The sequence below is a fragment of the Aythya marila genome (genome assembly GCF_965140915.1).
Source record: "Aythya marila genome assembly, chromosome: 9".
Lineage (NCBI taxonomy): Eukaryota > Metazoa > Chordata > Aves > Anseriformes > Anatidae > Aythya > Aythya marila.
The window spans coordinates 26,145,393-26,170,775 of record NC_139050.1 but is presented as its reverse complement, the minus strand read 5'-3'; the positions used below and the strand labels follow the sequence as shown (position 1 = coordinate 26,170,775).

General features: G+C 42.3%; 2 protein-coding genes across 14 annotated transcripts in view; one reads left to right on the top strand and one right to left on the bottom strand.

Moving 5' to 3' along the window:
* The window catches only part of MED12L (mediator complex subunit 12L), a 132,698-nt gene that overhangs the window by 27,998 nt on the left and 79,317 nt on the right, over positions 1-25,383 (top strand). The window contains exons 13-15 of the mRNA XM_082767075.1: positions 1,370-1,584; positions 2,765-2,869; positions 3,884-4,060. Coding sequence (XP_082623201.1) covers positions 1,370-1,584; positions 2,765-2,869; positions 3,884-4,060 — 497 coding nt within the window. The remainder of the gene's footprint in view (positions 1-1,369; positions 1,585-2,764; positions 2,870-3,883; positions 4,061-25,383) is intronic.
* GPR171 (G protein-coupled receptor 171) lies at positions 4,091-19,997 on the bottom strand. 13 transcript variants are annotated; one of them, XM_082767069.1, is made up of 5 exons: positions 17,157-19,997; positions 13,918-14,013; positions 10,270-10,664; positions 8,292-8,499; positions 4,091-6,867 (listed from the first exon to the last, which is right to left on the bottom strand). In XM_082767069.1, exon 5 carries the CDS (start codon positions 6,816-6,818, stop codon positions 5,838-5,840), a length of 981 nt encoding a protein of 326 aa, XP_082623195.1. In that variant the 5' UTR covers positions 6,819-6,867; positions 8,292-8,499; positions 10,270-10,664; positions 13,918-14,013; positions 17,157-19,997; the 3' UTR covers positions 4,091-5,837. The 13 variants fall into 13 exon arrangements, 11 of the variants coding, with proteins under 11 accessions (XP_082623195.1, XP_082623190.1, XP_082623185.1 ...); XM_082767064.1 differs by lacking the exons at positions 8,292-8,499; positions 10,270-10,664 and adding an exon at positions 11,344-11,448 and having other exon boundaries at positions 17,157-18,728; positions 19,250-19,997; XM_082767059.1 differs by lacking the exons at positions 8,292-8,499; positions 10,270-10,664 and adding an exon at positions 11,344-11,448.

Below are 25,383 nucleotides of genomic sequence, written 5' to 3'. Positions count from 1 at the left end.
GGGTAGCTCTGCGAGACAGCATATGGAGAATAGCTGGGGAACGTTTTCCTTGCTTGAAATATTCCTTGTTATTTTAGAAGACCAGAATAGTTTTGTTGTGTGATATTGTTTTTATGGTGGTTGAGATTCTTTGTCTCCAAAAATGAAAAGCATGTGACTGCTATATTTTGACTGAGGGCAAATCACTTAGTGTGTGGGGGTGTTTGTGTGATGCTCTTGTTGTGCCTTTCCGCACATCTTGGTGGGCAGTTCAGGATGGGTAAGGTTTGCAGAGAAGAGTTCTAACTTAGAACTGGTGTGTTCTTGGGCGTACTGCTGCAACTCGTATACTGCAGTGTAATGGGAGTTCCAACAAACATGAGAGGATAGTGTGTTAGGGTGAAAATCAAAAGAATGTCTCTGTTTACCGTACATGGGGGAAAGACTAATCTAGGTCTTATTGTTTATCTGCAAATTGCTTGTTACTTTGACAACAAATGACAATTCTAAATAGAAATTGTTATATATCGAATTAATTTGAGCTTGTATTGCGTAATTTGCTGTAAGTGCATGTTGATGATTTAGATTTGGTAGTTTTGTAGCCAGAGGTTTTTATTGCTAAGTAGTTGTTCTGGTATAGAGCTATTTTCTGGTGACTGCAATATTGCAAACATTCCTTTGTTATGGAACTAGTAAAATTAAATATAGCTGTGGCAAATGAAAACTTAATTTAAAAATTGTATTTCTCTAGACTTTGCTTTGTCGTTGGCAAAATAACATGCAATTCTTTAAACAAGCTTTTTCCTGATGTGTGTGAACACAATTATTAGTTAAAATAAAGTACACAGAATAAATTCTTTGAAAATACTTTAAAAACTTTTGTATTAGGAATACAAAAGCACTGTAGACAAGACAGAATATTTACCCTAGTAACAACATTTTGGAGAAGTACAGTCACTGGATTGTCTGTTTATAATCCAAAGCTTCACAATAAACTTAAATTTTCAGCACACAAGGAACGGCCTTGCCCTCTTTCCCCCCTTTTTTCTTTTCACTTATTTCAAAGACAAATCGAACAAATAAACGCCAGAACATTGTGCTTAACTGCTGACCTGCCCAGCTGCAGTATGTGGATAGTGTAGGATGCTCTGACATCCACTGCTGTTGAAGGTCCATCGTGTGCCTTGAGCAAACGTGCAGGTTGTACGTCACTACTTGGGAAGTGATTCATTCTGCAGAGGCAATGATAAAGCTGTCTGGGATGCCTGAGACACTTTTATCAGGCCTCTAGAACTTTAAAATGAATTTGCAGGGGTTTGTGAGTTGGGTAGCTGAGAAACAGATATTTATATGTTGAAATTACAGTCCTTTTTTTTTGGTTTTTGAATAGCTGACCCAAATAGTGATCATGAGAAGACAGAGTTTGTGAATTTGGTGCTGCTGTTTTCTGAATTCACTCGACATGATGTTTTCTCCCATGATGCGTACATGTGCACTTTAATATCACGTGGAGACTTGTCAATCACTGCAACTGCTAGATCACGTTCACCTAATGGGGAAACTGTGGATGAACACTATTCTAAGGATCATGACATGAAAATGGAGGTAACGCTTCATGTTATTTCCCCCATGTTTGGTACTCAGTTTCATAAAATGTAGGTTTTTCACTAAAGCATTACTATTTCAGATGTGAGTTTTTGGTGTTTTTTTTTTTCTTCTGTTTTTACTTTTTTTTTTTTTTTCAATCTATCTCTTTATCTCTCTCACTTAGAGAAAACTGAAAGTGATTTGTTGGATTCACTTTTGTATGTAACTTAAGTTTCGCAGTTTTGGTGCTAATGTGCTGAGCTGTCAGTTCTCTAGTGATCTGAGTAACTCGGGACAAACTAAAAGATATAATGTAGGTTTCTGAATTTACCAGTGGAAAAACTTACTTGCAGGCGTGCTTTAGTGAAGAGTAGAGAGAGCTTTAAACAGGTGGAATCAGCAGTAAGCCTGGGGTAAGCCCCACTGCCCTGTGTTGTGTGGGATGTGATGGCACGGTGCAGCTATGAACAGTTCCCAGCCTGGTAATCTGCTTGCAGATATGAGGAGCTTACTGTGTGCTGAACAGCCATGAACTGACGAGCATAAAGTGAAACCTCACGATTCCAACATGCACAGTCCATGTGCAATCCTGAGTCTTCTGTCAGATGAGCAGTTCTTAATCTTTTCTAAAATGAATTGAAGAGGAAGATGACTTTAAAATCCAGTCCATGGACCACATTTGTACTTGTGTGATAAGATGCAGCCTGTTGTTCTGCTACACAGTCCTTGTGGAGCTTGTGGCCAGCTAAAGTGTTCGCTCATTTATTTTTCATTTCATGTGTACATCTATTTTGCAGGTCTCATGGCCAAATCTGTGCTTAGATGTATGGGGTTTCTCCAAGTTGCTTTTCATGGTACAACAAAACAGCAAATAAATCTGGGGCAGGTGCAAGAGTCTGCCTCCTGTTTTATAGGTATCGCTGGGAGCAGAACTGCACGTGGAGATATACTGAAGTTTTGTTTCCCCTTCAGCTCCTGCTCTTTTCTATCCTTTTGTGGATTTAGGCTTGAGATTGAAATTCACTTTTGTGAATCAAGGTTTTCATAAATATTTAAAAATAGTTACCTGAAATCTTCCTACCATCAGTACTTTTTCCTTGATTCTTATAGGTGGAATGCTCGCGTTTACCTGTGATCAGTCGAATAGGTCTTCAATAAAATGTAACTGATGCTTGTTTTTCTCTCCGACAATTATTAGGATCATAGTATTATGGAACATATGGGCATTGACTCAGGAACCACTAGTATTTTTGATGATGTAGACAAGAGTGACTTTAAGGCAGATTTTGGTTCGGAATTTCCAGTAGGTTTAACTTTCAACTTTCTGCATGCCTTCGATGCCTGTGTCTGCTGCTTGCTGTTGTCACTGAGAACGCCTCTCTGTGCCCCTAGCACCACCTCGCTTCTTCCATCAACAGCCAGTGTCATTTGGAGCCAGTGCCTGATGCATTCTGGCGGTGCATGACCTTCTTTCTGTACATCTCTGCTGTGTGACAACTGCATTGCTTTACTGTGTGTCCCCTAGCTGTCCACGTGCACGCATGTGCACGTAAACACACATGTGCACACACTATCCTCTCTTCTTTGCTTTCCTCTGCTCCCCAGCATATTCAGAGTACAGTTAAGCATGAAGAAATATGCAGATACACCCACGTCTTTAACATTGAGGGGCCCCAATTGATACCTTTTGCTTTTCAAGTGACTCTTCTGTCTTTGCTCTGTCTTCCAAGTCTGTTTCCTCCTCTTCTTTTCCTAACTGTTAGCCTGATTCTGGATTACTCTTGAATCTCCTAGTTTCTTCCTTTGCACTGGTCCTCGTTCTGCATTGCATGGACTCCTGTGCCCAGACCTGTTGGTGCATATCCACTTGCAGGATATTGAGACCCCTGTTTTCTCCTAACATCTGTCATATTGATGGCTTCACGCATATCCATGCCTGCCTACAATGTCTCTTGTCTTCTGCCACCTTCCACTTCACCCTTCTCATTATGTTCCCTCAATCACCGGACTGTCTCATTGTATTTTCCATGTCACAACAGCATAAGTGTGGAAATTGCTCTGAATTGTAATATGCTTTCTTTTCCTGACTGAATACTGCTAGTTTAAAACTTGTCTAGCAACAATGAGCTATGCATAGAGATATAACGTGTACGTATCTGATTATATTTCAGGCTAGATTACCGTTTCCCTTGCTTTGTCTGTCTTTGAAAAAACACTCAAATATTTGTAAGCAAGAACAAAATTGTATCTCTGGAATTGATGAATTTCAAAAGTTAGAGGTTACACTTATCTTAAATGTTTGTTTTACATGACTTAGATTTTTTCTCCGATGCCTGGGGAGTCTTGTGAGAATATGAACTCTTCTTTAGACAGAAGAATTTCAGTTACCAGTGAGAAGTCGGTGAAGAGGGAAAGACTCAGAGAACTGATTTTTCCATCCAATTATGACCTCCTTCGCCACTTGCAATACGCAACGCATTTCCCTATACCACTGGTGAGTGTATTCTCTTTGTGCGCGTAACGGTACTGCCTGATGTGATGGCAAAGCGTTTAAAGAAAGAAGAACTCACTGCATAGAGAGCTGAGTGACCTTTGAAGGGCTTCCAGGTGGCTCACATGAGGCTATTTCTGCCCGTGTGCACGTGTTGTGTGCTGCAGGATGGCTTTAGTACAGCATACAGGCATCTTTATTTTATCCAGAGGACGTTAACTGGAAAAATGCGTAAGAGGCATATGCTGACTTACTAGAGTAAGGAGACAAGTACCTCATTGCAAACACCGTGTTCCGGGGTTTAATGAAACTTTGTTAAAAAGAAAATTCGATAGTTGGACAAATGGATGAATAGCAACATATCTGAAGGGAGAAGCTCTGGAATGTAAGGGGTGGAATGGTGTTGATTCCTCCCACCCACTCCTTGTTGTTTGCAGTATGGATTTTTGTCTGCTGCTGTTATTCTATTTGTGAGCTGTTGGGAACTGAATAAAGCCCCATGATTAACATTCTAGATATCAAACCCTCGTTTGGTTGTTTTTTATTTATTCATTTATTTATTTTTGTCATGTTTTCAACTCCACTGGAAAAAGCGCCCAAATACTGAAGAATCCTGGAACTAGAATGTATCTGCTTGGTGGTGATGATGGTTATTTTGAAACAGCGATAACTTTTTAACAGTATTAAATCCTACCAGTAAAGGAAGTGTCAGCTGAGTGTATGATGTGATAACCACAGTTATCTTTGCTTTAATTTTCCTCCTCTACAGAGTTTGAGTTATGAGTCGTTGCAGATGAATTGTTGTTAGGAGAATACTGAGTGAGATGTTTCTGTTAAGGCCAGTTTTGAGTGCTTGCTTAAAGTTTAATTTATATTTTGCACATTTTAAGGATTTGAAAAATGTAAATTGATTGTTTTTGTTTCTGAAATATTTTTGGTTTACAGATGAAGCTAATCCAGGTAGTTAGGCTTTGCCTATCTAAATTGATTTTTGACTTTAATTATTGACTATTTTATATATGCATTTTTTTTTAAGTGTTTGTAAAATACATTATTAATACACTTAGTTGCTGCTTTATACATCTGCTTTATACATTGTTATAAATACAACAAGCTAAGAGAGCTCTGTATATTTATGCTTATTTTGTATTTTTATTTTAAAATTTCCTTGAATTTTCTGTAATAATGTGCTGTTAGCTTTTTTTCATACTCATTGAAGTAGCAGCAAAGGAAGGCAGTGGAAGTTGATAAGAACAATAAATTTATTTTATTTATGAAAACTGCAGGTAAAATGTAAGCGAATACACTATTTTCTAAACAGTTCAGCTTAAAATTGCTTTCCAGAATAAGTAATACTCTTAAAAACGCTTTTAGGTTAATTTTATCTATGAAGAGCTGTGCAGGTAATGAACTCCTCTTTAAAAAAAATATCTTTACTTCATTGCACCAAGTCATTTAATGTAGTATGCAATATTTTACTTAGGGTGAGTTCAGGTGTTTACCGTAAATAATTAGAATGTATATTTGAGTATGAAAAAAATTATTCTGAAGTGTTGCTGATTCTTCATAGGTTGTCACTGGTACATGGAAGTATTTCTGAAAAGCAGTATCAAACGTTCTTCTAGTTCAGACCTACCATGTAAATGTATAACAAAGCAATTGTTACTGTTATTCAAGTTTTTTCCTTCTGCCAACACCAGTGTTGTTGACCCTGGTAGCCATGCTTCCAATAGCACAGTCACTGTTTATATCCTGTATTTGCACACAGTTTCCACGTAGTTCAGAATCCGTATGTCTGCACCTGCTGTTTGTTTCTGTGTTCTGTCTCTTCATCTGTGAAAGCCTTTGTCTCTTTGGGTGCTATGAAAGTCTCAGTAACTTTCAATTTGAATGAATTGGAAAGGTGATAATACAGAATAGGGTCAAAACAGAGGTTTGATACTGCAAACAGCAAGGTAGATTCTTTTGCTTGAAAGAGCGTTTGCTTCAGAGAGCAGTTGGTTATGGCATCATTCTGGCTCAAAGTGTAGGGAATGCGAACGATGTGGTATGGAACAAAACACAGTATGTAGCCTGCTGTTACAAGCAGTATGTTGATCAGGGCCTTCTTCACATTCGCGTAACTCTCACTGTATTTGTTTCTGTAGAGTTGTCTAACAACAAGGAAATTGGAAATCAGTATCACAGCTGAAAAGTTCAGGAATATTGCTGTACATACAAAATTTGTAAACACGTGCCAGTCTCTTCCAAATTTTGTTTTGAAATCAATGCACCCTGCATTGGGCCTTTCTTCAATGGTTTTTATTGGAATAGCCATGTTGGGCACTGTTATAAGGAGAACCATTGTCCATACAACTGCAGACAACATCTTGGCAAATCCAGGCTCTTGAATGCGGTAGATCTTACAGCTGTGCATTAGCTGAAGGCAACGATCCATGCTCACAAATCCCAAGAATATAATTGATAAATACATGTTCAGGTAGATGAAACAGGCTGTAACTTGACAATGGAATATTCTCAGTTTCCAGGACGCAACTCCTAGGTCAACAATTATCTTCACTGGCAATGCCAATGTCAACAGAAAGTCTGCCGTTAAGAGATTAGTTAAGTAGATGCTCATGCACTTCTGTTTTTGACCTTTTTGTGTGAATGCCCATAGTGCAAAACAACTCCCCAGAAAACCCATTAGAAAAATTAAGTAGTAAAAATAGGTGAAAGGTTCCATTTCTGTTTTGATATAGCATTGCGAAACGTTTGACATGGTAAACTTCTTGTGCGCGTTGGTTTTGTTGTCAGGAGATATCAAGAACCTACAAAAAAACAAGACGTCAACTTTTCCTGACCAACAGTAGTAGTTGTTTGAGAATTTTGCTTGAATAATTTCATGAAAAAAAATGCAGTCAGGAAGAAATATTTTTCTCACTATTCATGCTACTTCGCAGATGTTTGAGAGCTTTGTTGTTATCAGAAATGTCTAGAAATGTACGAGGATTTGTTCATGACAGCATATAGACTTCTGAGAAAAATTTTTACAAGAGCAGTCTTGTATGCTTGCTTCAAAAAAAATACAAAAAGAAAGCTGCTAATCTGTTTAAGCATCTGATTAATAATCATTGCTGTAACCTTTGTAACTCTGGAACAGTTTGAACTACATCTAAAACTAGTAATGTTTGTAGCAGTCTCGCTAAAAAAAAAAAGTGTATGAGGAGTTTTGAAGTTAATATACTGTCAAACCGATATGCAGAAGTGTTAGCCAGATGACCAAACTGTTCTCAGCAGTTCTAAGTTTTTGCCAATTGCTGTCTCTCTTCCTACTTGAACAGAGGGTAAATTAACTGCATATTTTAATGACACCTTTAGAAAAAGCTTATTTGAAAGAAGTAGCTATTAAATAATTTTGTCTACATCATTTTTAGGCTCAGTAGAAATTATTGGGAAGAAAAGTAGAAAATTATGGTGGTATTTTTTTTTTTTAAAACTAAATCTACTACTCCCCAGCCAAGTTCTGTTTTGGTTTGCTCTGCTGCCTGAGTGCTGCCCAGAATGTCAGCTGGGATGGAGGTATGTTTGTGAGCATTTCCTGGAACTAAGAACAATGCATTTATGTCTTGCATAGCCTAAAACTGCAACACTTTGTATTTCACTGTATTGTTTCAGATATTAACATACAAGTGAACTACTGCATCTGCGTATTTATTTTCTGCTGTAAAATACGTATCCAGATGTATGGTAATTTCTGTTACAGTTTACATAAGCACAAATGATTACAAACACTCCAGAGGTTTAAAATGGAGGAAAAAAGTAGTTTGTGCCTTGTAATTAGCTTTCTGCAGGTGGCCTCTATTGTCCTAAAACCCGTAACAGAATCGTGTGAAGTTTTGGTGTGCGCAGTGCAGGTGAGGGGCAGGCAGCGCTCTCTGGCCAGCTGGGCTTGATGCTCTGCTCCCGCGCGGGGGTCTGGGGTCTGCTGTGCTCACGGTGCAGCCTCCGCCAGGCTCGGGGGTGGCATCGTGCCTGCCGACGGGCAGCCCCGCGGGCTGAACCCCGAAACGGGCTGGGATTTGAGCCTGCAGGCGTACAGCATGGCCGCTGCCAAGTTACACTGCCTGCGGGTGGAGCACGGGCTGGAGAGCCGAGTGCTCGAACCTGACTTTCGATGCGGTTGGCAGAGCTGATCTCAAGCTGTATATTTACATAGACTAGGGAGACTGGAACAAAGGCTGAAAGCACATACCTGGCTTACTGCTCTCTGGGGTCTCCGGGGCATCAGGCTATTAATGCTCGGTGTCTCTCTGCGACTGTTTGCTCATAGTCCAATAGCATGTTAATCTTTTCCCCTTGCTGCCTCTACTGGTGTTTTTTGAATGCGTCTGTGGTTTTTAAATGTGCTGATTGACGCAATTAAAACCAGCATTCAAATAGCTAAACCACGTGGAAGTTACCTAGAAGAGAGGTGCCAGAAAGACGTAAGTGTTCGTGGAACAACCCAGGGGTGCCTTTGTTGCTTCCTTTCTCTAGTGCGGGCGTCGGGGCAGGCGGCAGCTCCCTGCCCGTGGCCGTGGCCGGGTGCTGTGCCCAGAGCGGTGGCAGAAGGGTGCTGCGGGATGAGCCGGGAGAGCGCAGCCCTGGGACCCGTGGCAAGGAGAGCCGCAGTTTGGAGCGTGCGTTTGTGGCTTTTGGAGTGTAAGGAAGACGGTCACAGTTGCTTTCTCTGTCTGCATTAGAGAGCTGATGGTGAATAGTCCCTTCAACTTGTTGATATCTGCAGACCTGAAGGCAGTGACATTTTCACTCCTCTGCTAACTTCAAGCCTGAAACTTTCAATGTCTGTTTGTTTGCTTTATGTACGGGTGACAAGATGTTTATGGTTGGGTCTGCCTCAGTATGTGGACTCTTTCCTGTAGTCCTTAGAACTGCCTCAGGGTACGGATTGGTCCCAGGTTCTTGAACTGGGACTTCAGATGTGTGACACCCTCTGGACTCCATCTTTTCTTTTTTAAAAAATAACAAAAACCTGTCTTTCCTTCTAATATGTAAGACTTAGACTTAAATTCTATGGCCGATCAGGGACAGAGGCGTATGGATTTTGCAGTGTCATAGGTCATCATTCATTATTTTCTTGAATCCAAGCTTTGGAAATCTCATGCGTGTTTTTTCTAGAGTTGTAAACTAATTTACAGATTTAACAGCGTGTAGGGATTATTTCTGTTAAAAATTAAAATTCTGAACGTTTGGACATTTGCCGGAAGCAATTAAAATATATATCCCCAATGTACTATTTTTATTTAAGGGAAATGCTTTTACCTCTTTACCCACCTTCCTTACCTTTTTTTTTTTTTTTTTTTTCTTTCTTTCTTTAAACCAAGCTAGGAGGGCTGAGGTACTGACTACAATACTGAAAAAGCAACATTAGCACTCTGTTGTAGTTGAGAATCCACAGGAATTTACAAGTCATGTACCATAGCCTTGTGAAAAAACAAGTTAAGAATGTCTGGTTTTAGGTTTAGTCATAAGATGAAAGTTCAGACCATATTTGTTGAGATGTTTGCAAAGCTTCATAATCTGGAATGATCCTGTGTTCAGTTTTGAGCAAATGTGAACTAATTTTATGGTGTTACGCTCACCATGCAAAGCCAATCTTTGCATAGTTTTATTTATTTTTAACTTGAAATGCAGGATTCAGTCTTTTTTTTTTTTTTTTCCTCAGTCAGGCCAAATATCACTCAGAAATGGTCTACACTTCCAACACAAGTGTTTCAAGAGGAGAGGAAACATGAGAACATGAGACAACCGAGTTGTAATTGTTTGTACTGCTAATTGTTTCATCCTATACCCCTGTCTATATATCTAATGTAGGTGATCACTGTTGTTTGTAAATTACAGATGCAGGTGGTAGATTTTGCTGTAATTAAGGTTGCTGAGCACTTCTCATCATAAGCCACCAAAAATGCATTTAAGCTTTGCTGAATTTTTGACTTTGGGTTTGAAATCTTCCATGATGAATGCTTAGGCTGACCCCTAGGGATCGGAAGGGTGGTGCAAAGAAAGAATGGGGTGCTGGTGTGAGCAGCATCTCTGCCAAAATGGTTAAATCAGTTCTGAGGAAAAAGGAAAAATAACATCTAAACATGGAAAAAAGAAACAAAAAAATCTGGTGACCTATAAAACCATTAGGTGCCTTGTGGTTTGAACTGGGTGCACCAAAGACTTACGTGGGTTGTTCTGGCGTTGGGATTACTTCTGACACGTCTCCACCTTCTGTGTACTCAGCTACAGAAGACTTTTTGGAGGCTTTCTGGGGCTCAGCTGCAATAACTGCTATTTTCTCTCCTGAGCACACAGCATTGCACGTGCAGCTGGGCCGCGTGCCCACCTCTGCAGGGAGCCGGGCAGCGTGGGTCCCTCTGCTGGTCCCTGCCGTGGGTGGTGGTGTCTCGCAGCAGGGACAGGCACGAGGGAAGAGACCACTCCTGGTCAGTGCTGGAGAAAGGCGTCTAAAGGCCTAGGCGAGGTCTGGGAAGCATGGTTGCAGGAGCGACGGGGCCTCCGAGCTGGGGCTAGCTCCTCACGGAGCGGGCTGCTGGCTGATGCACGGCGTGGGGAGAGGCTGGGAGAAAGGGAGGATATGGGAGTAGCTGGGGTGGGTGGGGAATGAGCCTGAATGTACCCTGAGCCCATCTGCCTTCGCTGGGATTGTTTTTTTGGAAGGTACCATGGCTTTGCTCTGCGAGCTGGTGAATACCCACAGAACTTCCCCTCAGGATCTCGGTACTCTGCAGCTGGCTGGTAGAGGCCAAGTCAGAGAGGGGCTTGTGCTCAGCTTTTCATGTTGCTTTGGAGCAGTCTGCTCCAGTTGAGGTGGGACAATCAGTCGTTCCCAGGCCCTTCAGGCTGTTTTCCTGCTATGCATGTGTGTCGTGCCTGGCTTCACGAGGAACACAAGATCAATTTGATGGTTAGGATGTTGGATAATCCTTTCAGAGAACTGTGGACTGGAGCCCCAGAATGTTTTGTTCCAGTTATTCCTCTCTCTTTTTTTTTGGAGATCCGGATAGATCATATCACACCATAATGCAATCATAGCATCAGTTGAAATAACACATAGTAAATATACTGATAGCATGCAAAAATCTTTTTATAGAGAGAAACACCACTTGGTATTTTACTCAAACTTTTTTTTTTTTTTTTTTTCTGTTTTATTGCTGTTTCTCAGCACAGTTTCTTTCTGAGACATTGCGTTCTTGAGTAACTTTCAAGCATGTGTTATTTTACAGACCTAAACTTACAGAATATTCACACTTTCCTGAAGCGTATTTGATCTTCTAGATTTAGAAATGTCAACCTCATGTGAAGTTTTCATCTTGAGGTGCAGTTTTTGATACAGCTTTTCTCTAAAAGGTAGGCAGAGGAAAAAATAAATAATGGGGTCAAGGCACACGTTTGCAGCAGATAACACGAGAGTAAACTCCTTTGCATAGAACAGAGTTCTTTGTGACTGGCAGTTGAACTGTGAGCTAGTTTGACTTAAAGTGTATGGTATTCTGCAGAAGTGATATGGTACAAAGCAAATGACAAATACAAACATGATACTGAATATATTACGACTGGTTTTTCTCTTGGTAACGTCTGAGTTCCTTCTGAATTTTTTATAGGAGCTATATATTTTTTTTGATATTGAAGTGTAAAAAATGATTAGTAGGAGAAAAACAATCCAGAAAATCCCTGTGCAAATGTAACTTGACACCTCGTGCCATTGTCTGCCAAGCTCGCTTTTAAGACCAATACATTTTCTGGAATAATTTGCTTTAGAGATTTCAGTAGTTAAAATCATATTTGGAAGGGATATAAACATAAACAATAACCATATGATTATAGAGATAACCTTACTGTAGTTAACTGTGTGAACAAAGGAGGTGAATAAAGGCTTTACAATTTTATAGTATCTGTCAAAACCTATGAGGCCAAAAAATGTTATTCCAATATACATATTTGTATAAAAAACAACCGCAGAGTATCTGCACACAAACATGTTGAGTTGTGGATGTGCAATTTCTGAATCAGCAAGAATTTTGAAAGGAAACGTCAAGCTCATTAGGAGATCAGCCACAACGATGTTTTTGAGATAGACAATAAAACTCTTCTCACTAGAGACGTATAGAAAGATCCATGCTGCCACGCTGTTCAGCAGGAATCCTACTATGAAAATTAAACAGTAGACCAGGGGAATGACTGTCTTAGTTATTACTGTGTCGTAACTGCAGTTGTTTCCCGAGGAGTTTGTGCTGGAGTTGAACATCTTACAATATCTTTGTTCCTAGAAGCAGAGGAAAGATTATCTCAGCAAGATAAAATGGTGGTGTGCTTTCCATTAATTAGTATGAGATTTCTACTCTTGTTTCAAAGTAAACTTGGCATACTTCTGAGAAATCACATTTTCGTTTCCAAGGGGGATGCATAGTAAGTATTTTCCAAGTGATTCAGGCTCACTTTTGGATGATATTCAAGGGCATGCTGCTGTTCTGAAAATCCATTTGTTTTTAGATTGGACTTGAGTCCGTTGTCTTCGAGACCTGTACCCTCCTTTTCTGTACATGTGAGCCTATGTGCTGGGAACTAAAAACAGGACTGAGCCACAATGGTTTAGTGACTCTAAGTGCATTACATCAAACCTTAAGGACCAGAATGTATTTTTAGCACTGGTTTAACCAGGAAACATGTTAGGGATATAAATATTCCTTGTACTTCTGTTCTGTGTACAGTCATGGTAAACATGCTTCTGTTAGCCAAGACTGGGAATGAGTAGTATATGCCCATATTTTCTAATGCTCACTTGAAGGAAAGCCTTATGTGCAGCTAGCACAGTTTGCTTTAAATTTTTACTTTTAGTAGCACAACATACAGCAGTCTGTGTATCAGCATGAAATAAAAGCTAGAACTGTGCTCTCAAGTCATTCAGACTTAAATTTTAGATGATCCCCATGAAGGGCCCGAGAAATCACATCTGCTGTCTGCTTTCCTTCGACAGAAGGCTTATGGGGGTGGATTACCCTCTGTAGCAAAGACTGAACAAATACAGATATATTGCTGCTTCACTGGCAAATGAAAACTAAGGCAACTGGAAGCCACATGCCACAGAACTAGGTGGGGAAAAAAAAAAAGAAAGAAAGAAAGAAAGGGAAAAAAGCCCAGCCTGCCTATTAGAAAGTAAGTGTTTTTCATGTTGCCACAATTCAGAGTCAGTGGCTGTTGCCTCTGTGTAGCAGGTTGGAATCTGAATTCAACTTTGCAGTAACTGGAAATGGGATCTCTGTTTCACATAGGTAGAATTGTTTCATTTGGTGTATTGTTTTGTGTATCTCTTTCGAAGATGCTATAAAGGCTGACAAACTCAGTTGCTGGTTCGGAACTTGCTTTCTAAGTGGAATAATGGAGCATGAATTACCATTGCTTGCACCCAGAGCCTTCAGTTAATCTCTGCATGGTTGTTCTCCCATAAGGAGAGCTGCAGTCCTGTCTTTCAGTTTAAGCTCGAGTTGTTGAGGCATTCGTTTCTGTTTGGTTAGGTTTTTAATGGGAATAGATGGTGTGGTCAGTGGGTGTTGGAATAAAACTACCAGGTGAACAGGTGTGTTAGGATTATGTGATGATAATAGGTAAGGTTTGGGGTGATACTGCGGGAAGTAGGAGGATCTCTGCTTCTCTGCTTACAACTTTATAACTACACTGTCTCTAGCAGCATGGAGGAAACCCTAGACAAATTTCAATTTTGGTGCCAGCACATTTGTCAACTGGCCATGGTTGATTAAAAAAAGGACAAGGCAGACTTTGTAAATCTTTCAGTACCAATGACATATCCTTACCTTTCTTGATTTCACTGCTATGGTGGTTTTTCTTAAGGTATTAAGGGTCTAGAGAGCCTTCCATTCTCAGGCACAGAGCCTCTCCTGCCGGCTGAGCTGTGTGGAACAGGACAGTACAGTTGTTAGAGCAGTGTGTGCTGCCAGGTAGGACAGTGTAACCCTGGGGTGCTGGGGGCTTCCCCAGTGCCTCTCCTGTTTAGCCCACCTAGGGATAAGTGCTGCAGGGTAGCCCTGGGCCTTCCAGCAGGACTTCACTGTTTTTTAGGGACAGAGCCACAGAGGCAGCAGCCGTGTTCAACCTGGAGCACAACCTGTGTGGGTAAGATTGGGGCCTTCTGTCCCTGTCATGTGCACCGTGTCATTTGTGTTCATGATAAAATGTGTCTGCTCTTGCTGTCACCTAGTCCGACACGCAGCTCTTTCTGAAAGGCCTTGTCCCTACTTGCTCTCTGGAGGCACCCGGCTGCGCTGCCCAGAGGAGCGGAGCTGCCGGGCACACGGTGGGTCCATGGGATGCCATCTCCTGCTGCAGGAGGTCACTGAACTGCTGCGTTCCTCCGAATCAGAAAGTCCTTTGGGGTTTTCTTAAGGTATGTGACTTGCCAGTCCCGATGTTACTGCCAGGGTTTCTGTACTGTCCATCCCAAGTGCCAAGTCCCAAGTCTGCTTTTTCCTCCTGTGTGCATCTCATCCCCAAGCCCTACACAGTCACCCCTTTTGTCAGTGTTCCTGCTTAACATCGCCATGCACTGTAGTCCCTTGGCTGACCTGGTGGGCAGGATCTCACCCTGACCCTTAACCTTGGTCTGTCTGCAGCCCTTTGCTTTGCACAGCACAGCAGCAGTCCTGTGCAAAGTCCTGGACTTTTTTTCCTGCTCATTTCTACCTGAAGAGAGCAGCCAAGTTGCTCAGATTGAGAGAAACTGGCGATACCCTGTAGCCAGTCAAGTCTTATTTCAACAAAAAACCAAACAAACATGGAATAAAGCCACCACGTCTTTTGTGACATCTCTTTTTTGGGATTATATTGCTCCTGGCTGTGTGTATTCTTTTGGTTGGCTATATAATTCTTGTGGGAAGAAAGAATAAATAGAATTCAACTTATTCGTGTAGCATGACATACACAAAACCTTATAAATTTATGATTCTGTGTCTCTGTTTCTCATTCCTTGTGTCTGCAAAAACAACCCCCAAATTTGTAGGTTCAGTGCATTCCCAACATTTCCTGCCAGTGACTGGGCAGAGAGGAGTCCCATTGGCATCCTTCAGAGTATGCAGTGTTGCAGTAGAAAGTTTTGACTTTTTTTTTTTTGGTTACAGTTGTAAGTGCATTCTCATTTCAAGATGGATGTAAAACATCTGTTTCTAAACCTGATGCAGAACTGAGTACTGAGCATTTGTTCAGTTTATTCCTCTCTTCCTTCTTTTCCTCCCCATCTGCTCGCCATTTAGAAAAATAAATAAATAAATAAAATAGGCTGACATTTTCAGGTGACCTAGTGATGAGGAAAATAAAGTAACTTGTTATTTCCAGGTTAGATCAAAGCAACTTGGTCTGCTGCACCAGCCTGGAAAGAGGGCAGTGGGGATGCGTTACGTGACCGGGGGACTGGCGGAGGTGCTGAGCACGCTGAGCACCCTGCCCTGCGGCTGGGCACGGCTCCGGGGCTCAGCGCTCCCACGGACCACAGCGTTCCAGCTGCCCGAGCCGTGCTCCCTGTGCTGCCTTCCACGGGTGGCTTCTGGGGAGCTCGGAAACGACTTCAGCAAAGAACTTGTTGTTAACATGTCAGGAGATGGTGTACCACGTAAAATGGTTCATTTAATGCAGACAGCGTTTGGCATTGACATCATTTTATAACAGGTTTTCCTGACCAAAATTTTTCCAGACAATTAGATCATATGTTATGTTTTCTCAGCATTTATGATTAATTTCTGGTGTTCTGAAGGACAAAGCCAGTGAGGAGAGCCAACTGGTATAAAGAGCCATTGTAGATAAGATCATTTATTTGCTTGTTAAAGTAGCAAGCTTTTGAAGGGCAACGTGAGCTCGTTTGGTTGTAGGGTGAGAACACTCGAGGGGAGAATTTCAGTCTTACAAAAACCACCAGTAATTGTTTCGTTTCTTCTTACTGTCCAGGGGTCCCTGTGCTACTTTTTTTATGTATGAAATTTAACAGCCTCATTTTCCTGATGAGAAGTTGAAATTTTCATTCTGTTTTCATTTCTGATTTTTAGACAAGGCTCTGAGCTCTTCTAAAAATGCGGTCTTTTATCTTTGAAAGATTAGAGCCCACATCGGTATCTATTTGATTCCTGATATTCACACTGAAACCTGGGCAATGCTTTGAGCTGTTTTGTATATGGAATCATTGTCAGATCTAACCCAAATATTCTAGGCTTTTTAATTGTCTTACAAAAAAATCTCCAAATCCTTCCTGTCTCCCATCAGTTAAATATTTGAATTCAGCAGCAGTGATTCTAAAAGTTAGGATTATGGTATATGGAACAGTCTGTTGGTGATTTGACTAGAGGACTAATGAGACCAGCTTTTAGTAGCAATGGATCTATCAAATTTGGAATTATTCCTGTACAACTGTGTCAGTGAGATATTTTAATGACTGATAGTTTTATTGTCCTAAAACTGGCTATTTAAAAGGAGACAAATGTCTCAAAAAAATTGTTCCCTTTAATATTCTTTATTAATCAATCATGTTTGTTTTTTAGTGCCATTTCTGATGTTTTAAATTAGTTATGTTTTTGATCAAAAATTAAAACAGAAATAGTTGCTTAAGAAGAATATCTTTTGCTGATTACACCTCAGCTGTTTACACAAATCCAGAACAATCCCTGTCTGTGCAGATTGGCAGCATTAGGTGCAGCAGCTTTAGTCTGCTCCATGTCTCAGACTAATAGGCATTTGCCTTGTCTGTTGTATTTATTTACAGTTCAATTGTGTTTTAAGTAACTTGTTTGTGGCTTGCATAGCACCTGAATGATTTCCTGTTGTCCCTTGTCTATCATTCTTTTTTTAAAATTACAGCAGTAGTTATTTAAAAGCTTCAAAAAAATGTTCAAGAATGTTAATAACATACGGAAATGTGTAACGGAGAGGCGTGATCTTTCACCTGGAAAGACTTTTCAGCTATCAAATAAATTTACAGAATACACCTTTTACAATTGCCTTACAACACGAATCACTGTAGGAACGGTGTAAGCTGCAGCAGATCGTTACTTACTGGTTAGAGTGAAGTCTCCTGTTTTTTCTGCTTTACCCATTGGGTTATTCCTTTGCAGCTGGGTAGTCTGCCAGTTCTTTCAGTGAGTGCTTTGAAATATTATCTTCATTATCTATGTTGATAGTGGTGAAGTTTCAGAATCGAGCTTGATCTCCACAAGCAAAAAGTTGGTGAGCCGCTTCACCAAATGTGGTCGAAATGTCAAGTGCTACAGCTGGTCGGTGCTATTTTAGTGTACTTACACGTACTTCCACGAAGATCAGCTTTGAATTGGTTTCAAAAAAGACACATTTGTGCAGTTAGCCAAGCAGTAGACTTAAGGGTTGCTGTTTTCTTTCTCCAAGCTGTTCCCAGGCCTTGCTGTGACCTTTTCTATAAAGCTTGCTACCCCGATAGCTTCTGTTTTTGTTAATGGGAGTGTCCTGAACAGGAGTTCATGTCGTGTTTGCTCGGGGCGTGCTCAAATGCCAAGAGATTTATTCTTGGGACAAGTGATAAATCCCTGGTGTATGGCTATTTTCTTTCTTTTTTTTCAAATTATTATTATTATTTTTTTTTTTTTAACTTAGCCACACGTCCGTCTTCCTCCCTTCCTGTTCTTCCTATATGTTTACTGAGAGGCTTCAAAGCCAAGCACAAAACCAGCTGAAATATATGGTAAAGGATAATCAAATGTAATCTCTTATTAATCTGGGAAAGCATTGATGTTTATATTAAAGTAAAATTTGTAAATGGTATACAGTAGTGTTAATAAACATGTAGTACATGACTTGATCTTGGCTTCACAGTGCATGACCCGAGCCCGCCTTTGAACACACAATTTCCTCATGGACTTTCCTTCTGTGAGCGTGTATCTCCTTACTAGGAGGGGCCCAAGCGTGGCCTGCTAATGCTTTGCTGCAGCGTACATGTCCTGTACTGAGAGCCAAGGCTTGGTATCTTGAATTAATAGTCTCCTTAATTGCATTGAATCTTTCTCAGTGAAATAACGGTGATATCTTCAGAGACCTTAACAAAATTGCCTTTCATTATCGTGAGTGTTATTCCTCTTTTATTTCTAAGACTCCCTGGTTGAAGCCATGATGGTCAATTAATCATTGCCTTCAGGTGATGAATTTGGAGGTTCATTTCATTTAGCATTCTTACAGTGCCTTACATTTCATCTCGGATGAACTTTGAGCATTCAGCTTCTCTGAGAGTCTGAGTGCAGGCCCAGTGGGCAGCTGCTGTGATGTGGAGGTTTGGCTGCCTGAGGACCGCGGAGGATCTGGGTGTCAGAGGCTGACCTCCTCCAGCAGCTGGGTGCCCTCCTCTCCTCGCAGTCCCTGCTGCACTACCACACCTCTGGCTCTTTCACCTGTGGCTCCCCCGGGGATTTGGTAACAGCATGCTTCTCTGGTACCGTTCTCACGGGTTCTGTCGTGTGAAATGCCCTGTGTGCTGGTGGGCGGCAGCTTTAGCGTTCCTGTCCTGCGGACTTCGTGTGTCCTGTCTCAAGTCATCAGGCTTCCATTTCCCAGGCAAACTGAAGGAAATCCATCTGACCTAAAGAGTCATTGCTCTTCAGATGTCCTGGGAGAAAAGAGGGTTAGGCTGGTAGCTCAGGAAGAAGCAGTGAGTGCCAGAGGTTGCAGGTTTTAACCCTGCTCTGGCTCATGCAGCCTGGGACACAGCCCGGCAGCAGGGAGCAGACTCTGTCTGCCTGCATGGCTGCTGCAGTGAACCCGGTGGCCCGTGGTGCTTAGAGGAGTGGCTGCTGTGTCCCTTTCCTCTGTCCTGCTGCCCCGTGCCATGTCACGAGCGTGACCGTTCCGCACCCCTGCCCTGCACGGCCTGGCCCATTTTGTTCCCTGTGCCAGCTGCTTTCCTGCTCGTCCAGCGTCCTCACAGTCCTGTGTTCTGCTCAGGCTCTCTTCCCTCTCTGCTGGGGGCTCGAAGGGGCCCATTTTCCTGCTTCCCTGCTCTATGCAGGTGTCACGCACTGCAGACAGGGGCTGCGAGCAGCTGGGGGGAGCAGCATTGTCCCGGTGCTTTGCCAGACCCGGGGGCAGTTCGCAGGGGGTGGCGGGTGGTGCTGACACGCGTCCCCTTACCAGCGCTCCGGCATCGGTGAGCGTCTCAGGCAGGGCTGGGGTCCTCGGAGAAGCCTGGTGGTCGTGGATAGCACTTTGTTTAACTGAAGCACGCTTCAGGAAGGTACAGATTCTCTTTGATTGTTCAGAAAGCAGAAATACAGCTTGAGAGGCATCACACAGGTCTGCGAGTCGGCAGCTGGGTTTCCTACGGTGAGCAGGACAGCACTTACTGGCAGCACACGCTGTTCCTTCTTACAGCTGGGTCTGTGGTCTGAGATGCGGTCCCGATTTTAGTCCGGACTTGGCAGTAGACCAGGCCACCAGCTCTGTGAAGACAAGCAGAGGTGTGCCGCTGGGAAGCTCTCCAGCTCCTTGCCTGCGCTTGGCACGTGCCCAGCCCTGGCTCCTGATGGGCAAGGAAGGGTGCCAGGGTGCCGCCGTCTCCTCAGGAGAGTCCTGCCCAGTGCCGGGGCTGCCCAACGTACCCGTCTGCAGGCCTGCGGCTGCACAGCCCCGCTGCAGCCGGGTGCTCTGAGTGCTGCCCGGCCGAGGCAGCTCGCCCCAGGGTGAGTCCTGCCCTGCTTGCTCCTCCTCTGGCTGGCGGTCTTCTGCACCAGGGCAAGGATCAGGCAGGATGATGCAAAGGCTTTTCAGATTGTCCCCAGAAGGCACACAATCCAACTTTTCATCTCTTTCCATCTACCCTCTTGTCATGTTATTTTTGGAGCAAGGAAGAGAGGAGAGGGTCAGATAAGGCTTTGGCTGATAGAAGAGCTTTACAAGCCTGCAGTTCTCTGAGGCAGGCAGGCTTTGTAATTTCTTCTGTAAAAACCTTTCTTTGTTTTTCTGTTTTATTTTTTTCCTGTTGTTTGGTCATGTCCATCCCCCCCACCCCTCCTTTTTTTTTTTTTTTTTTTTTTTTTTTTCTTTCCCAGAAGCAGCAGCAGCAGAAACCTCAATATCCCTTTTGGGACCAGGATCAACTTTCACATTGTGACTCACAACAGACTTTTTCCAATAGCTTCCTCATCTAAACCTAAAATTGCAGTAAGTAATCGTCCATTTGTGTCCGGATGAAATCATCACAGAGGAGGAAGAAAAGTGTAGTTTGCAAAAACGAGCAAGTTTGAAAGGGAAAAACGTAAGGATAAAATGAGCTTCTTTGCAAATCAAAACTGCGCATAAATTCTTCACCTGCTCCTGGACGCAGGAAGCTTGAGCTAGAGCTAGCTTTTCTCTACAGCGTAAAGCATTTTCTTTTATGTTTTTCTGAAGCATTATGCTTTTTCTTGAGCTAGTTAGCAGAACTGCAGTGCAATCGCAGGCCTCCATCTCTGAGCGGCTCAGTAATTTGTTATTTTTCAATCCATAAAATAGACCTTTCCTAGCTAACTGAGGTGGATGCAAACGCAGGTGAGTGGTCTGGAATGCGTGTGTGCTGACCATGCAGTACTCCTGCCTTGGGAAAGCCAGGGCTGAGACCCCGCTGTCCCCTCCTGCAGCAGCTGAGCAAGGTGGTCCAGCAGTTTCATCCCGTCCTGGGACTGCTTGTCTGAGCAGTCTTGCACTGTGGTCACAGGGAGAAATGCGTCACACTTACTTCTTAATCTGTTGTATGTAAGAGAGAAGATCTTAGCTTGCTCTGGGATACCGTTGGTCAATAAGTACTCCTCAAGGTAATAACTAAATAAACGTGAGGAAATGGTCACGTTTGAGTTTTGTACGTAGTTGCATACTGTCTTTCCTTTTGCAATGAAGATAGCTATGAAAACTTTAAGTCATGTGAATCTGTCGTTCTTTTATTATAAGTTAAAAACAGTTAACTTCCATGCTTGGTCTGAAAACTTCCTTTTTTAGAGTCATAAAATCCAAATACCCTGATTCTGTGCTCTACAATGTCTTAGTCAGAAAGCCCATGAAATTATCTGTTTGCACTCAAAGTTGTTGCCCATTAAAATGTCTTCCGGCACTGGGGGACTGGCCTGCTAGGTTTAAAAGTTTAATTCTCCTTACATACCAGAGGTTTCCTGGAAGCATCACATCTGGCAATCATCTCAGCAGTGCAGTGGCATGTTCCCTGCCATCTGCCGTGCTGATTAGCTGATCCTGTAAGCCCCTAAGTCTGCACAGAACTGAAAAGCCACCGCAGGGTGTGTGCGTGCATGTCTTACTCTTCCAAGAAAGGAGTTGCTTCATGGAGAAACCTGCTGATTTCTATCCATGGTTCTCTGTTAGTTCTTGGCATTGCGGCACGTAGGAGTGTTGGTAAGCATGAAATCATTGCAGTAGTATCAAGACCAGGCTCCAGGACTGCGAAGCTGTAAGTAGGAACTGCTTAAAAGATACGCCAATCCTGCAGGAACTAAAGCAGAAAGTACACAGAGAAGACACAGGTGTCATCTCTAGGTAGGAATGGTGTAAATCTGTCAGAAGATGTGCATTTGTCAGTGGGACATAATTTGTGGTTTAGACACCTCTGGCTTTTAATGAAAGCACATGGATTGAATGTGCTCATAATACACAGAGTTGCTAGGGCAGGCATCTGTAAAAGCAGATGCCAATCTGAAGTTCAATACAAGGGAAATTCTAGGGCACTTTTGGATGCAAGGTTTTTGCATATTTGGGTTTTGATTACAGGTTATTCTCTATTTGAAAGGCTTGATTTGAATCGAGAGTCTGCCTTGAAAAATTCCTGCCTGCATAAAAGGGGTTCTCTGCGCTTTCTAGAACTTGCTTTCCTCGTGTCTCCTGTCAAATGTTGAGTTGCCTTAATGCAGCCTAGAAATGGAACTTTGATGTTGTGAAGTACTTCTACTCCTTAGTTTGGTTCGTTGTCATTTGGATATCCTTTACCCCACTGCTGCCCCCTTGAAAGAAAAAGGAAAAAGAATGCTTTGAAACAGAAAGTGAAGCATCTTGTTCTTGTCAACATTAAAGGAAAGCTGTCTTGAGTAATGTGCATATGGTGGAGGTGGCTTTTCAGCTGAGTGTAAGGATGCGTTGAACAACACATGCTTTGCAAATTAGTGTTGGCAGTACTTTTTTTTTTTTTTTTTTAACTTTGCTTAATAGGGTTCTGGAAATGAGCACTTTCAGCTTTGATGTTGAGTGAGTGAATATTTAACGATAGTTCAGCAGAGAGAGACTGCTTCTCTGAAGAAAACAATGCTAGCACCATATTTATGTAAAACTGCTGATTTAGACTGAATAACTCAGTAAGCAAACTGATACTGCAATTGATTTCCACTGTTTGCATTACTGGGGGTCCAAGCTTTCTTTAGAAAAGCTCGTTTGCTTCTTTGTGACATAGCGAAGAGCACAGCACAGTACTCCAAGGAACGCAGCATGCTTGTTCTTCGCACCGGCAGGCTTTGTGTTAACCCATGATGACTGTTCTGACTTCCATGACTTCTCAGAATAATGTCTGCTGAAACTTAACAAGATATTTTCATAACTATTTTTGTTTGGCTCTACTTATGTAATGTAATTCAGCTAAATTCCAAGAATGAGCTATGCAAAGGTAGTTAAATGCAATCTGTCCTTGAGGGGAAGCTTAATCTCAGTTTTATGGAGGGATTTCTTTTTTTTTTTAGATTGAACGTTGCCACTTATTTCTTGCAAAGTCAAGGGTTGTTTTCTGTACTTTGCCAAATATTTCTGGGGATTTGCACCCGAAGTATTTTAAAATAAACTGAGTGGGAATTTTGGATGGGCAGCATGACCTCGCTGCTCAGGCTTGCAGTCTAATCCTGTCAGTCACAAACTTTATTGCCCAGAAGGAAATAAAGATGATGGTGCTTGCCTTTAATAACAAGTGAGGAACATAATTTTGCCTATGTGTTTAAAATATTGAGGTGAAGGAGGAAGAGCTTATAAACAGCCCCTAAAAAGGGCCTTTTTCATGCTAAATGTTCAAGGCCGTTCCTGCAGCTTTAAATAGTCATCTTGTTTTCGGACTGTTAGGGATATCTCTTTTCTCCCTCTTACTTCATCTGTTGTATCATTTTTTCCATTTTGTTTATTGTTAGAAGAAGAACAGTAGAAGCAGAACATGATTTGCCAGGAAACCAGAAGTGAAATGTTAGTGGTCTTCCTCTCTGAAGATCGCAGGGAGCCAGCACATACCGGAAAGGGAAGGCAATTCTCAGTAGGCAGAGGCAACTCAGACACCAGCTGAAGTGCTAGAATGTGTGGGTGCTTGGTAGTTTCCCTGAAGTTGTGCAGGACTCATGAATCAGCTCAAACTTCATAGTATGAAATTATTTTAAAATATGGTAATATGTTGAAAGGTAGCAGAATCCAGGGGTGAGCAGCTTTGGGCATGACTTTTTTGTGTTGTATGTTATATTATGAAATTATGTCATTGTAGGTTTGCTTAAAGGTGTGACTGTACTTTTTGGTTCGCAGTGTCATCCTTGGTTAAAGCTTGCCAGAGTTGTTAAACTACAGCTACTGAAGTACGTCGGTCAAAATTCTGCCTTCAGTGTGAGTCTGAAGTCTGCAGCTCCACATGACTGTGTGAGGTCCCAAATGAACAAGAAATGCAGAGCTTTCGAGTGCAAGTTGCAATTCTGTGACGGATTAGATGTTAGGGCACAGAGAGCTTTTTGCATGCTTCAGAGAAGTAACCAGTTGTCCGGGGCAGAGGATTAAGAGCTCTGCGGGTGGGTAGGAAGTCTCAGCTCTGTGTGCAGTTTCACCCCACTGGAATGATTCTAGACATCAGGGCAAACCGAAGGGTCACTTCGTTATGCAAACATGGATGCTTTTCCAACATACCAGCCAATTTTAGTATATAAGGATCTACAGATACAGCTGCTGTTTCCAAGGGGTTGGAAAGAAAGCAGTGAGCTTGATTGCCAGAAAAGACTTCTGCTATATATCGTATGCTTTTGGTGTCTTAAGAACAACTGATAATGTATTTTACCCTTAGCCATAGAAGTCTTTTTCTTTCCCCAAATCACACATCTCCTAGTCTATTTTTTTTCTTTATTAAAAAAATCATTTGAAGTTTTTGTTTGAGCTCAGTGCATGTGAAAGGAAACCATTTTATAGTCCTGCTGATTGACTTCTACATCAGAACCAGAGGATACATGCTCACAGACAGAGATGGGAGGACACTGACAGCGTTTCAGGGCACACTGCTCACTGAAAGGGCTCAGGTGGTGGTGGTGATGTTGGTCATGTCTGATGAGGCTGCTGACAGGGGTGGTAGCTCTCACACCTTTGCGAGCAGGAATGGGGCTGACAGGTTCAGATTTGTTTTTTTCTTAAATGTGTCTTACCCCACCAAACTGTTGCCATATATAAACAATGTCTCTGTCTACCAGTCTTATTAGAGGTTTGTGCCTCATTATCAAAACCTTCTAATGAAGTACTCAGTGCTTCCAGCCCTACTAAATGTGAAACCACGCAGATTGTATTATATCTGTGGCCAAGCGCCGTGAATTGATTAAAGCAGGATGAACAAGATAAATATTTGTGTAGGATAATCCCACTAGATGGCACGCTAATTACCAAAGCCCTGCAGGACTTAAGGGTTTAGTTTTTAGCCTATCACAGCTTGCCAGCAAATATTTTCTGCCTAGTTTTGTTTTGCTGACTGGGAGATGCCTCTACATCACTGTTGGGTAGGCTTCAGGGAGCTGCCAGTGACCAGTCTCAGGGTGAGCTGGCAGGTCTCTGGCCGTACCCTGCGGCACCGCTGTGGCTCCCATGCGCACGCTGGGTGTCGGGGTGGCCCGGGGGGCAGAGCTGAGGCTGTCCGAGGTGGGAGCTGACGCACATCGGAGTGAGCCCAGTCTGGGTGCACGCCACACACAGGGACAGCTGCAGAGCTCGTGAGGTTGGGGCGTGTGTCAATATGAAGACACTTTTAGAACTTTTGGGGGGTTTTACTTTCCTTTTTTGAGGTGTTTAGGAAGCTGCACTGGTGGAAAGCCCTGGCAAAGGTAACTGTTAGGAAAACCTCGAAACCAAAGGGCATTTTATATGTAGTGACAAAAGTCTTGCATGGGTTGTGGTCTAGAGCTGTCTCTAAGTACATGTTCAAGTAACATTTCTTCCACGGTACCTCCGTGGCATGGAGACTCAATTGCATTGTAATGCAAAGTTTCAGAAGTGAAAACTTTCACCAGTGTTCATGAATTGTG

What these genes read in the sequence shown, in the direction of transcription:
- GPR171 (XM_082767059.1), bottom strand. Translation starts at nt 11,417, where the DNA reads ATGAAAACTTCACATGAGGTTGACATTTCTAAATCTAGAAGATCAAAT. An exon ending in CAGGAAAGTGTGAATATTCT is followed by an intron (nt 6,868 to 11,343) that starts GTAAGTTTAGGT and finishes GTTTTTTTGTAG; the next exon opens with GTTCTTGATATCTCCTGACA.